The sequence below is a fragment of the Amblyomma mixtum genome, chromosome 3 (assembly GCF_055824585.1).
Source record: "Amblyomma mixtum isolate Tamu chromosome 3, ASM5582458v1, whole genome shotgun sequence".
In the NCBI taxonomy this organism is placed as follows: Eukaryota; Metazoa; Arthropoda; class Arachnida; order Ixodida; family Ixodidae; genus Amblyomma; species Amblyomma mixtum.
In genome coordinates this window covers 78,572,290-78,586,603 of record NC_143014.1, presented here as the reverse complement: position 1 = coordinate 78,586,603, position 14,314 = coordinate 78,572,290, and the positions used below count along the sequence as shown (strand labels likewise).

The following is a 14,314-nucleotide window of genomic DNA, read 5'->3' as shown; positions in this document are numbered from 1 at the left end:
AAACAAAGAGCAGTATAAAATGAAGTGGTAACAATGAAAATCACGGTCGAAGCTGTGAGGCACTTTTCACAGAGGGTGAACTAATTTTTGGGCGCGGATTGAGTAAGAGTGATTCGCCCTACCAACCGCGTATCGTATCGCCACATGTAATTCCTGCTTCTTGAAGTCTCGGATGAGTCGCAGGATGAAATTGTGGCAAGAGGTAAAACTAAGTCCAGGAGGTGCCAGCCACGGCACGTAAGGTTTGTCCCAACGAAACGTGCTTGTGTTCACTTTGGTTGTATGGCGAACTACTTTTTGGGCACGGACTTTTAGCCTGTGCGAACAGGCACGCTAGCTTTGGCAGCGGTGCCTGCTATCATGAAACGGAGTTAGAGGCCATACCGCTACAGCTACAGTGAGGTGATTATTATAAGCACCATTACCCGTCTAGTTTGGAAGTATACTGACAAAGGATATATGCCAACCTACTGTTTTGTTTGTATTTACATAACAGATTTTCTGTCAGGTCTTATACTTTCAATTTCCCGTGTCCTGTGCTGCAAACTTTTTACTTTTAACATATAATAGATGTTAATTTTTTTTATGTTTATTTCCAATTTGGCAGGCGCCCATAAATGACACTGACGAAGTCTCAATGTGAAAAGTGGAAAACTGGTATCATTTGTTCAGTCTTTTGGTTGTAGTACCTCCATTAAATAATGTGATGAGTGTGGCAAGACAGCTTCCTGCCTTTTAACTTCGTTTTTTTCTTTTCCCTCCAGGTTTCATTTTGATGGGCCCTGTGGGACAACACTGCCCAAAGCTCTTGCCTTGTAAGCCTTTTGGCATCTACGCACAAGGACACAGTACGTGAAGAGTAGTGCAAGAGCAGGTGCAGTTATGGACAATGTGCTGTGAAGTTTTTGTTCACACAGGAAGGAAGCTTTAAGGTGCAAGTTGTAAGTGTACTAAGGGCTTGTTTTTCAAAAAATCTGCTGCTGTAGTGAGGGAAAGGCAACTGTGATTCAGATTTGCCACATATAGAGCTCTATCACTGTACACTTAAAGATATTGCGTGCTTGCAAGCTCCTTTTTTGTGTGTTCCACTGGAGTACTAGGAGCTGCCTTGATGGGAGTAGCTTGTATTGAAAAATTAAGGCCAGCCGTCAACTGTGCAGACACCCATTATTGGTGCTGCCGTTTAGCTTAAGGGCCATGGATTTGCACTTTGGACCACAGGCTGGAAATCACTGATGTGTCTTGGTCAGATACATCATGAAGGCATTTGCAAAGAAAAGCCAAACCATTCACCAGCTTGATTTTTCATGGGCCAGCATTGGTCACGTCAGCATTTTTGTTTTTAAGCTGTACTGCAGCTGATGTCGGCAGGTCTATTTTGGTATAGATATTTCATTTTGCGGCAACAATGCATTAGCAGCAGTTTGACATACAAGGGAGCTGTGCTGAGAGTTTTTCAACATGTAACTAACTATTTTCATGAATGTGCTAATTTTAAGCTAGCTGTGCAAGGCAGAACCAAGTATTTTTTTATAGTGAGGAAACAGTTATTCTCATGCAAATGCACAGATCAATGTTCATGAGGTAATACCATATAAAGTCTTTTGCTTTTATAATTTTTAACCTGTGCAGATAGGTTTTTATACGCACAGGCTGAGACATTCAGTGTAAAGGCATCTAGAACCTGCACAGGGTGATGGTATTGAGCAAATTAATTAGTGTGTGAAATGAGCACACTAAGGGATCATTTTTGATGCCTTTATTGTTTTGTCTGTTTTGTAGAAATCAAATTTAAGCAGTGTCCCTTAAGCACAAGTACTATTCACTTTTATCAAACAATGAGAGGGCACTGCTAACAAAATTCACATTTGCCAAACCTGTTTACATGATTTAAAAGCACTTACTATTTGACTAGTTGGTTTCTGTTCATATTTACATGTTCGGCTAATAGGTTTTGGTTCATATTTACACGAGCACCCAACCAGAATCCAGAAAAATATTTTCGTCAATATTGTATTTACATTTTTTAATCAGCATTCTTTCTTCTGCTAGGAATAAATGCAGCTGGGAATGTATGCAGCCCACTTTTTTTTTTTTTTCGATGATTGTCTACAATAAATACTTTTTTAAAGCCAGTGGTTCAGTCCATCAATCTCTGCTGCTATCACACTTGAAACAGTCAAAGGCCTTTCAGATGTCTTCACCATGACTTGGACAGCTTAATGCACAACTAAATGGCCACCAGTGAAGTACAGTAATGCAAAGAATCACACTGAGTGCTGCTTGGACAGCTATATGCACAACTAAATGGCCACCAGTGAAGTACAGTAATGCAAAGAATCACACTGAGTGCTGCTTGGACAGCTTAATGCACAACTAAATGGCCACCAGTGAAGTACAGTAATGCAAAGAATTGCACTGAGTGCTGCATGGACAGCTTAATGCACAACTAAATGGCCACCAGTGAAGTACAGTAATGCAAAGAATCACACTTGAGTGCTGCTTGGACAGCTATATGCACAACTAAATGGCCACCAGTGAAGTACAGTAATGCAAAGAATCACACTGAGTGCTGCTTGGACAGCTAAATGCACAACTAAATGGCCACCAGTGAAGTAAAGTAATGCAAAGAATCACACTGAGTGCACAACATATGACCAGAGGACAAGTTTAAAGATGCACTCAACACATCAAAATATAAGCACCACTTCACAGGACTTGGCAAGCATGACATGAACAATGAGCATGAGCAATGACTATAGCCTCTAAACTTCAGATCACAGACAGCTTGACAAGCATGACATGAGCATGAGCAATGACTTCAGCGTCTAAACTTCAGATCACAAACAAACGCCAACAGGAGAGTAGATATGCTGCCTACTAATGATTGGCTTGAAAAGAGCTACCACAAAGTGCACCGAAGTAGATGTACAGGGGTGGTCGGAAGCTTCCAGGCCACAGGGTCTGCTTTTCAGCGGCATATCCTGCCGCCTATGATAGCCGCAAAGGTATCAATGATACTTCTCCAATCCTCTAGAGAGATTTTCGGCTTCGGGAGTGTCGTAACTACCCGACTATAGCACTTGAAAGCAGACCTTGTGGCCTTGGAACTTTCGACTGACCCTGTACCTGCAAGTGGCCCAGGTAAGCTAGCTACACCACGACTAATATAAGAGTTGTGTCAAGCTGTTGACAGCATACGATTAAAGAGAACAGTGCTGTTTTATGTAGTCCACTGTACAAGACAGTAGCAACGTCTGACCGCAATGACACTAGGGGCCGTATTTTGCACTGTTTAATTTCATTCTCCTCTCTTCTGGTGTCGTCTGCCGCAGCCTACATCACTGAGAAGCTACGATCGATGACACAGCGATAAATGAGAAGAAAACGAGACGTTGGAAAATACGACCCCTAAAATTAGCATAGGCTACCTTCCCATTTGGGTAGTCAAATTTCACTAAAGAGGAGAGCCCTGCAGGTACTCTTGCTCTAGAAATCTATTAACACTGGCAGCAGCATGGGTGGGATAAAGGTACAAGCTTGCAAAAAAATGCAAAATGTTATCTGCATTTTTCTGAATACGTCCAAACCTATATGTAAATCCATATAAAAACCATTTGAGCTAGGCTGTTGCATGAGGAAGGTAATATTCCCTTGAATTGCAGTGTACATGAAGTCAGTATCAAAGGAATACAAAAGGTTCGAACTTTCATAGCATATTGCATAATATAAAATTGTTACAAAATTTGACATCACAGGCTTGCTGGCATTAGTTTACTTTTATAGAAAACCTGCTCCAGAAGTGAGAGAGGAAAAAAACAGTTTAACATTCCTCATCGCATCAAAGAGAAAGCAACTTCCTACTGCATTTTATGCACACTGTTTACAATTAATCCTGCAAATTCAATCAGTAAAGTAACAGGGCAGCTGTGGCACAATGTTCTCTATAGTTCTTTCTACCATCCCCACAGAGTTAGGTGCTGCAGCTGAGTGCCTCAAAAACCATGCCATAACACCAATTTGGTGCAGCCAGCGACAACCATCACACAAGCCACATCTATTGCTGGCAAGTACAATCACTTTCTGCTTAAAGGTGCACTAAAGAGGAATCTGAACTTGTCTTTTTTACCGTGGGAACTTGATCTACGCTCCCCGAGCATTCTCAGAAACTTCGAATTATTGTCCTGTGCGGCCGATTTCCCTAATTTAAATCGGATGAAACGTCTCAGCTCCCGCTCTTTCTTGAACTCACTGCTGACGGCAGGAGGAGTCGACAAATGCGTGGAGTGCCTGTCAAGCAGTCGCATGGAGTCTTCGCTTTCGCTTTTATGTTGTTTTTTACGTTTCTGTGAATAAATAGATTCAGTCACAGACTACATAGCTGCAAATTAGGCCCATGGAAATAAAAATATGCGTGGACTCTTTGCTTTCACCGATCGCTACGTATCGCTCCACGGGACTGGCTGAATGCTTGGTTGACTCCTCCTACAGTCAGCGGTGAGTTCAAAAAAGGCGGGAGCCGGGACGTTTAATCCGTTTTAAATTAGGGAAATTGGCCGCACAGGAAAATAATTCAAAGATTCTGAGAATGCTCGGAACGTGTAGATCAAGCTCTCGCGGTAAAAAGACGAGTTAAATTCCTCTTTAGTGCGCCTTTAGTCGCGAGGCTGCAGAATCTACACATTTCAGTGATGAAAAATGAAAAATCGCATGTGGACAAGCATCCAAACTTCCATCACAAAGTAGATTCCTCCACGGGCAAAACATGTTTGAGAGGTTTAGCCATCCCCAAGTTCGTTTGGTTATGGAACATCTTGGATGCCTTTTTCAATACTAGAGCGAGCTTCAGACATCTTTTTTTTTTTGTTCCCTATATGGCATATTTAATAACATGTGGGCTCTGCATATGCAGGTTTAATGCACATAAAACATGTTTACAGTAATAACTTTCACCTATTAGTGCATGGTCAACTGTCAGCTTTTCTGCATTTCCACCCCTTAAGCATGGAGCATAATTTTTCTCGGTAATTCTGTGGCAAAGGACACGTTGCAACAAAGTAGCAGGTTGTCGGGCAAGAGGTGAAAGTGGTTGGTTGGTTTGGTTTATGGGGTTTAATGTCCCAAAGTGACTCAGGCTATGAGGGGCGCCGTAGTGAAGGGCTCCGGAAATTTTGGCCACCTGGTGTTTTTTAATGTGCACTGACATCGTACAGTACACGAGATTCTAGAGGCCCGTGTACTGTGCGATGTCAGTGCACATTAAAGGTGCACTGAAGAGGAATCTGAACTCATCTTTTTACCGCGGGAACTCGATCTACACGTTCCGAGCTTTCTTAGAAACTTCGAATTATTGTCCAGTGCGTCCGATTTCCATAATTTAAATCAAATGAAACATACCGGCTCCTGCCTTTTTTTGAACTCGCTGCAGACAGTAGAAGAAGTCAACTAACCTCTCACCCAGTCCTGTGGTGGCTGGCCGCTCCGCCATCGGCGGAGTGATACGTAGCAACCAGCGAAAGCTAAGAGTCCACGCGTTATTTCCGAGGGCCTAATTTGCGGCTACGTAGTCTGCGACTGGGTCTATTTATTCATGGAAACAAACAAACAAAAACAAAATAAAAGCGAAAGCAAAGCCGTCATGCGACTGCCTGAAAGGCACTCCATGCATTAGTTGACTCCTCCTACCATCTGCGGCGAGTTCAAAAAAAGGCGGGAGCCAGGACATTTAATCCGATTTAAATTATGAAAATCGGCCGCACAGAGCAATAATTCAAAGTTTCTAAGAATGCTTGGAACCTGTAGATTGAGTTCCCGCGGCAAAAAAGACAAGTTCAGATTCCTCTTCAGTGCACCTTTAAAGAACCTCAGGTGGCCGAAATTTCCGGACCCCTTCACTATGGCATCCCTCATAGCCCGAGTCACTTTGGGACATTAAACCCCGTAAACCAAACCAACCAACCACTTTCACCTATTGCCCGACAACCTACTAATTTGTTGCAACATGTTTTTGCCACAGAATTACCGAGAAAAATTATACTGCATGTCTAAGGTGCAGAATAGCAGAAAAGCTGACAGTTGAAACGTTTTACCATGCACTATGTGTTGAAAATGCACACAACCAATTCCGAGTTGCAGGATACTGCGCTTGCAGTGGTGACTGGTACACACAGTGAACAATTTCCTGCCTCTGCCTTACAGGCATGAAAGCCACAAAATTGACATTGTGCACAAGTGCCCATCTTACTTGCATGTCAGTGTTTTACAATTGCATAAGCCATTAATGTTGCAAAAAGTGCCTAACGAGGGCTCAAATATTAATTTGCTTGAACCCATACATTCTGTTTAAGGATGCTCATTATCCATACATAAATATTATTGGCGCTTTCTCTGAAAATTTTTACTGAAAGACTAGGTAGCTCAGTTTGGGACTTCAATCTCCAGAAAATAAAAGGCCTAGATGAACTGCAGCAATTTCAAAGGTGCACACATTGAACCAATTAAGGATCTTAAAAGACAATCTTAAAAGACAATCTCTCCGAAGTAGCGTCTGTTTTCAACAGCAGAGCGTGGCAGTGGTAACGCTTGGCACTAGTTTTCACTCGGGAAAGCATGGATTCAAAAATGCTTCTCAGGTTTTCTTGCCCTTTGGTTTCTTCTGCTTTGCCTTGGATTTGGAATCTGGCGTCAGCACTTCCTTTTTGATGTAACCACGCTGTTCAAGGAGATCTCTGGCCACTTTGTTGATGTGCTTGAAGCGATCTGGGCCCAGATGAATGCCTCCATACCAACGAGTGACAATTATGAGAACATTTTTCACGTCGAGAATCTGTTGGTGTGGAGCACAAGCAACAGTTTTAGAAGGGGGGGGGGGGGGGGGGCACTAAGGGAGTCTTAACAGACAGGGATGCAATGACGGGTCTATGTCACAGGCCCGCCAAACAGAACAGAATTCAATGTTTGATATGTCACATCTGCTACCATAAGCATGCATCCCATTCCAAAATAATGTTTGTACACGCAAAATGCTGTAAGTGAGGCCTGGAGCACACCAAGAGCCGCTGGGATGCAACCACTCAAGCGTGGCACTAGAGCAAAGGCCCTCAATCTCTTCAGCTGCGAAGAATCTCGACGGCTGCCAAATTCTGAGGAAACCTGCATGTCTCAGCTTCCACTCCTTCCCACCCAACACGCATGCAAAAAAAAAAAGAAAAAACACGCATATGCACAGCCCCCACAAGAAATGGCCGAATTAAATTAATAATGACTGGCTTTGGAGCGAAACAACTTGTTATAAGCAACTACACTATGGTTAGTCCCAAAATAAAGTGAGTATGCGTGAGTGTAACGGTTTAATGCTTGGGGAACTGAAAACCATTTCAAGAAACTCAAGGGTTGCGTTTGTGAACGGTCAGAGAAACCCTTGCAGTAGAGCATACTTAAGCAGATTCTTAAAAGTGTGTAGCTGAACCAAAATAAAGAATATGCTGCCATCAACGTTTGACATAGCAGAAATTGCTCTCAAATGATAGTATTGAGTGAGGTAATGTAAGTCTATGACTTTAAGTGCATGTGGTACTGTGTGACGGACAGCTGGAAAACTACTGCACCGTCAGCATAAGGTGCGTGTGTGTGTTTTTGACAATAGTTAAATTAAGCACATATACCACAATACCTTTACCTTTACCACAATACCTTTACCACAATACCTTTACCACAATGCAACGTGTACCGAAGGCCATGCATCTGCATAACCACAATCCACTTGCTGTACACCAGAATACTTGTTTCAGATGCAAAGCACAAGAACAGAACTTACGTCCAACAAATGAAGGAGGCGATTTCCTGCATACGTCTCTCCATCATCTTCACTGTCTTTGCACAAAACAGTGCGGGGCTCTGTTTGCATAATTCTAGGAAAGGAGATTGGGCAAATGATTAGCATCAACAGAAGTCTTCAAGAATGCAGGAAAAGACAGGTCTACATACCGATAAGCCCAAATGTTGTGGGTGGCTTCTGCTATTTTTTTGTTTGTCTTCAATTGATTCAGGACTTGTTCAACCTATGAAAAGTTTAACAGGCGCATTGTCACAAAAAAGGAGGTTTGCAGACCAGTAATGCGATATGAAAAGCAGCAGGGTCATTTCACGCCAAGTAATCCAGTGTTTTTTTCTAGAACATGAAGTATTTAACATGAAAAAATTGTTTTTGGCAGTGCTGCAAAATGGAGTTTCCTGGTTTGTTTTTGCCATTCAAAACTTACTGGTTATTTCGAAGGCTTTTCACTTTTCATGACAGCCAGTACAAGGCCTGTCATGCGCTGTTTTTCCCCCCAAAAAATGCATGATAGAATCATTCTAATGGCATTTCTTGCAAGAAAATAGGCTGATTCAGCTGTTCAACTACATTTTATTTCAAATGCTGCCATATGAAAAGCAGTCGTGTTACATAACGATCAGGACTAAATATTAAAAATTTTAATTTTTTTTTTCCATACAGTGTCGAAAACTTCAAGCACACAAATTATACTGCCCGACAGGCACACAAGACAGCTATGTTTTGAAATTGTTTTAATATACCCAGTAGAGTTGATGTAAAATATAAATATCCATTTTCCCCAAAAATCTGGTTTTTGAGGACCAAAAACTGCCCTTGGTTGTCTGAGCAAGAACCTAAATCGCTGTCATGTGCTTGCCACCACAGCTAACCATGCGCTAAGTTTGAAAAAGGTATTTTTAAATGAAAGAAATTGCTTTCTGGATTTACATCAACACAAACTTGGTGTAAAAGAAAACAGTACTGTCTACTCTGTCATCAGCATTTCTGGATTTCCTTACTTAAAAGTTAGTGCAGAACTATATCCATATTCTTCCCTATTTGAAGGGCTCTAATACAAACATGGCTTTTCGCACAGTGCATTTTACACCAGGAAGAGTGCCTAAGGCATGCACTTGCTTTGCTTCAAATGCAATCTTACAAGTGAGTTTTACTCCATGAGTACTGACCACATTGTAGTTTTACCCAGGCATGTGTCAGTCTTTCTCAGATTAGCACTACCTTTCTGGAAAGCTCTGTGCAACATACAACAGTCTCCTTTGAAGTTCAATGTCACTGCATGCAATGCTCAGAACACCAGAACTTGGTGTGGCTTTGAGCCACCTTCACTTGAATTACTTGCTTAGTGTGTTTTTTGTTGTTAGAAGCAAAGGGTCACCACTTTTGATCCACCTACAATTACCGACTCTTACACATGTTGGCTTCTTGATATTTGCGCACAAAGACCACGGACTAGAACTTCCTCTAGACTAGATGAAAAAATTCCTTTATAATATCCCTTTGAATTTTGCCTTATGATTAGGTGAATTGTTAACGTTCTCTGTGCCATTTACTTTGGATTTTTCTGACCACCAAGGGCATTCTTGGTGGTCAGAAAACCTGACAAAAACCTGACACATTAAGAAAACAGTAATGAAAGTTTTCACACTGACACTACAGAGAATGTATTTTTCTGAAAAAGATATACAAATTTGTGAACCTTAAGGCGGGCGCCTGTCCTTCAAAAGAAAATTTTGTTAATCTGGTCATAGTTATAAAATTTTCAGGGAACATGTATTTTTGTGCACCAATTCTAGACATGTCATTTAATTTCATGCAAAACAATTGCTTGAGCACTTATGCAAGTTTTATGCAACTATTTTGCAAAGAGCTTTGAAGAAAATTTCTTGTGGGAAACTCGCTGAAATGTATGCTATTGGGTTCTCTTGATGCCAACGAATGCAATAAGGGTAAAATTGTCTTCCTGCCTATCATAGAACTTAAGTTATAGGGTTTTGAAGTTGTCGCCTCAGAAATGAGAAGAAAATTGTGTATTCCTGTTTCTGAAGTGGCACCTTCAGTACCATATTATTCAAGTTCTACGATAGCCAGGAAGACAATTCTACCCTTATTGCATTCCTCGGTGTCAAGAGAACCCAACGCGGCATACATTTCAGCAAGTTTCCTGCAAGAATTTTTTTCAAAGCTCTTCACAAAATACATGCATAAAAATTACATAAGTGCCCAAGGAAGTGTTTTACATGAAATTAAATGACATATTTAGAATCAGCACACAAAAATACATATTCTCTGAAGATTTCTTAACTGTGGCATCATTAATAAAAATTTTTTTTTTCAAGACCAGGCTTCCCCCTTAAGTGAAAGATTTGCTTTTTACATGGCAATATTTGAAATAAAATTAAGTTAAGCCACCAGGTCAATCTACCTACTTGTAAGAAATAGCAACCGAGCAATTGTCTTTCTAACTTATTGATGGGAAAAACTGTCATATGACAGCTATTTCTGGATCACTTTCGGATGGAATTACATAGCAAAAATCGGGCCAGCAATGACCCAGCCTCACTTTCAAGCTACAACATGTGCTTAATTTAGATTTATTAGAAACACGGTTGAAGAAGCCCAACTGAATATACCTGTGCAATCAGATCGGTTTGGTTTATGGGGGGTTTAACGTCCCAGAGCAACTCGGGCTATGAGGGACGTCGTAGTGAAGGGCTCCAGAAATTTACACCACCTGGGGTTCTTTAACATGCACTGACATCACACAGTAGACAGGCCTCTAGCATTTTGCCTCCATTGAAACATGACCGCCCCGGCCAGGATTGAACCCACATCTTTCGGGTCAATTACCAAGAACAACAGGTCAAAACAACTTCAAATGGCTGCAGTATATGCTATACATAAAATATTCCACTTCGCACAGAAATAACAGAAAGCCTACAAAAAGCTTACTCAGTAACTAAAACACTGGAGCCGGTAGAAAAATAGACAGGCCTTGAATCTACCATGACCACATAAGTGCAGATCAAGCTTGATCCCCACACTAATTACAGAAGAGAAGTAAAACAGAAGTCAGCCCATGCTTAGACCAACTTGCATGCAAGCTAGCTCTTCTTGTCTTTTCAACTTACAATTTTGCTAGCAGGAGGCTCAGTCGCACAAATGCACTGCGCCATGTCTGAAAATGCAGCCAAATCTACAATAATCATGTGCAGTTTGCATGCCAAGCTGCATGTTGAGTTTACTGCAAAAACAAGGGCATAGTGTCCCTACAGAAAATGTAATGCATGAAAGACCACTCACTTAATTTGCAGTAATGCCAAGCTCACTTTTAGAGTAGCATGCAAAATTACCAAATATTATGCACTAGCATATTACGCACCTCTCTCACTGCATGGACCTCAGCAAGGTGAGCCTGAAATACACTTCTACGATCCTCCAGTATGTCACCGTGAAAGATATTCAAGCTCCCTCTGAAATCTATGGCTGAAATAAAGCAATGAAAGCAAACCTTGAGAAATTTATCTATCTGCGGTTATGTATTAGCACATGGTTCATGATAAAAGGTTTTAGTCGCTTAAATGCATTACCCGATATGTGTAAACAGTAGAACTCGAGATGCCTGTTGCAGAAAGTTTGTTACCTAATGAAGTGTCTCTGTAACAAGATCTCTCACACCTCAATGAGAATGTCCCTTCCAGCAGTACAAGGAATTTATTAACAAAGTACGGACACAAAGTGCTTTCTTTTCTAGCTTCATGCTTTAGCTTTAAGCATAGCATGTCGTTTTTGATTCAAGACCCAAGAAAAGTTATCTGACATATGCCACTAGTCGCTACTTATGACGATGCAAGCACATAACCTGAAAATTTCTTAGTCTCATATAAACATAGCACAGCAGACAGCCATTGCCATACTGGTTCCGACAACTGCCAGACTTGCCATATTACCACTACTGAGTTTCCTTGCTTCTTTCATGAGCATAGATTCACAGTTTTGAGTTCTATGCCAGTCTACCTCAGGCCTAGCATAGTTTCAAGACATAGCAGTGAGGCTGACAGTGAAGTAGCTGACAAGAATTGCAAGGTCTTTCTGTAAATGGTAATGCAGTTTCATATCTAAGTGTTTGAATTCAAACAGTGCAATTTGAATGGCCTCAAAGCAGCAAATGAACAGCACAAGCAGAAGTGCTTCCTTAAGACCCCAATACTCTAAAGCTGTTGTCAGTAACACAGTCAATGTGACAAAGTACGTTGGCACATTCACACCTGCGAGCCACGAAGGTTTTGTGACCATTTTGGTCTATAAGTGTCAGGCGCAGGATGGTCACATGCTGCTCAATTTTCCAGCCTTGTGGCGAGAGTTGTAAAACCGCTAAATCAATTACTGGCATCTCAGAAGTCATGTGGAGGTAGTTTTATGTCTGGCTTCTTGTTGCTGGTAATGTCACGACCGACAACTCTCATTCCGAACAGACAATTCCAGAAAGTGACCCATCTACAAGGGTGAACATTGGTATACTGTAGAGATGCTCCTTGGTTGCAAATCACAGCTGGTTCCATGCCCTTCACAATTTGGAAATTTGAATGCATCTTATGACTGAAAATGTTACTGCCAAGAATCTGTAAGTCCTAAATCACCAACTGCATTTTCAAATCAATTTTTTTTAATATCTGGCTTACTACATACAACTAATGCATGGGCTTGGAAGATGCCACCAAAAATTCAACTCGCTTCAAATCCTAGCTGCATCATAATACGGCGAGATGCACATGTAAATTTGCGCCATTAAAGTAGTGTCCTCTATTTTGTCTGCAGTTGTTAAACGAGTTATGAGGTGGCTGCACTGCATAGTGGAATGCACTGGCACTTGAAAAATCAAGCCACCTTCAAAGCAAGCACATACTTCAGCAAATTACCAGAATGTTTCAACAAAGGAGGATGCTAATGGCGCCACTAAAAATGCGCTAGTAATTACTGCAAGTTCATAAAAGTGGGCTCTCCCTATGCTGGAGAGCTAAACCCAGTGCTGCTGGTTTACTCTACAGAAACAAAAGTTTAAACCGTACCAGGAGATGGAATGTCTGGCTCCATCGTCAGCAGATCTAATGATTCTACCATTTCCGGTGTTTCATCATCACTGGCATACGATGATCTCCTCTCAACAAGACCTTCACGCACTTCTTGGCGAGCAATCTCGATCCAGTCGTAGATGATATTTTCACCAATGTGATTGCTGTGAAGAAGATGAGGAAACACTAGACGCTCAAATTGTGACCGGGGGCTTCCCGAATGCCACCAAAGCACACATACAGGGGTAAACAGGACACACACAGAAAGAGAAGAAAGCACAAAATGAGTTTCACCAGATTCAAACTGTACAAATATATTTTCAAGGCACCACACTCCATAAAAGAGAAGCCTGAAGCATGCAACTACCCCAGCACAGCAGTTGTGAGACGCTCACTCACTCCCCAGTGTAAACAGCACAGCGAATTTTGCATGTTGCAGCACTTATGTACACATGCACACTAATACGATTGCAAAACAGTACTCTAAATGGCAACATACTAAAAATGGTCATCCAAGGCAGCCAACAGCCTTGCCTTTCTCTCTTGGCTCATCCACGGCGCGCTGAAAAAGCACAAGTACAGGTAAAAATGACACGACAGTACACGGCGCCTACATTAAACTGTTCGTAACGGCGTTGCCAGCTGAGTTTTGAACAGCATGTACTACCATGCAGCTATATCAACGTAACACGCATGTAATTTTACTGCAGTAAACTTCCATGCGCTTACCTTATTTCGTAGAACGGTGGTGCTTCTGAAGGATACTCTGGTGGTAACGTAACCTGGCATTTAAAACAACCATGAAGAAAAAATATTATGGAAACTCGGCTACCTGGAAACTATATAATTATATAAATACCTGGAAGCTCAGCTTGTCACCGTTGTCTTCGCTGCACAATTCTATCTTGTAGACCCGTTTCGCAGCATCTTCAACCTTCCAATCATCTTGGTATATTGCGCTCAGTGCCTCTATTTCGTCAGCCTGAAACATGTACACGTGAAAATCACAGAAATCAGAACTTTATTTCAACCGACATTATTACGCATCGGTTCTTTCGCGCAGTTTCCAAAGCACAGCTGACAGTTACAGCACTTGATTTTGCGCAGGTGAGAATCTCTTACCTGAGACGAAACGTTATCTGCAGCAATGATTTGGTCCATTCCTTGCGACATTTCCGAAAGTAAACACGCCACTGATGGCGGACTTTGACAGCGTGCGCTGTAAGAGCGTCGTGACTCTTAACAATCAGAAAGGTTTCGAGCGCGGGTCAATCTATCCATAAGACTGTACTGACTGTACCGTCTGCAGGACTCCACACGACACTGGAACGCGCAACTGAAAACAGAAAACTGAAACTTTTGCGCTTCTGCTGCTTGCGTAAAAGTTGCGTGCACGCGTCGGAAGCGT

General features: G+C 41.7%; 2 protein-coding genes across 6 annotated transcripts in view; one reads left to right on the top strand and one right to left on the bottom strand.

Annotated features, from left to right (window-relative positions):
* Positions 1-2,135, top strand: part of Sirt4 (NAD-dependent protein deacylase sirtuin-4) — a 28,781-nt gene extending 26,646 nt beyond the window's left edge. For 4 of the 5 annotated variants that reach the window (XM_089579833.1, XM_089579830.1, XM_089579832.1 and 1 more), the window contains one exon: positions 765-2,135. In XM_089579833.1, coding sequence (XP_089435959.1) covers positions 765-776 — 12 coding nt within the window. In that variant the 3' untranslated portion in view covers positions 777-2,135. The remainder of the gene's footprint in view (positions 1-764) is intronic. The other variant, XR_016290416.1, reaches the window with a different exon arrangement.
* Positions 2,136-6,001: 3,866 nt separating this feature from the next.
* Positions 6,002-14,314, bottom strand: LOC149350715 (protein IMPACT-B-like). The gene is made up of 9 exons (XM_089579828.1): positions 14,029-14,314; positions 13,766-13,888; positions 13,636-13,688; positions 13,406-13,468; positions 12,904-13,070; positions 11,217-11,320; positions 7,987-8,060; positions 7,817-7,910; positions 6,002-6,826 (listed from the first exon to the last, which is right to left on the bottom strand). Exons 1-9 carry the CDS (start codon positions 14,077-14,079, stop codon positions 6,629-6,631), a joined length of 927 nt encoding a protein of 308 aa, XP_089435954.1. The 5' UTR covers positions 14,080-14,314; the 3' UTR covers positions 6,002-6,628.

Coding starts and splice junctions, on each gene's coding strand:
- LOC149350715 (XM_089579828.1), bottom strand. CDS start 14,079: ATGTCGCAAGGAATGGACCAAATCATTGCTGCAGATAACGTTTCGTCT. Junction 13,071..13,405: donor GCCTTGGATGACCATTTTTA/GTATGTTGCCAT, acceptor TCTTCTTCACAG/CAATCACATTGGTGAAAATA. Junction 7,911..7,986: donor CACAACATTTGGGCTTATCG/GTATGTAGACCT, acceptor CTCCTTTCCTAG/AATTATGCAAACAGAGCCCC.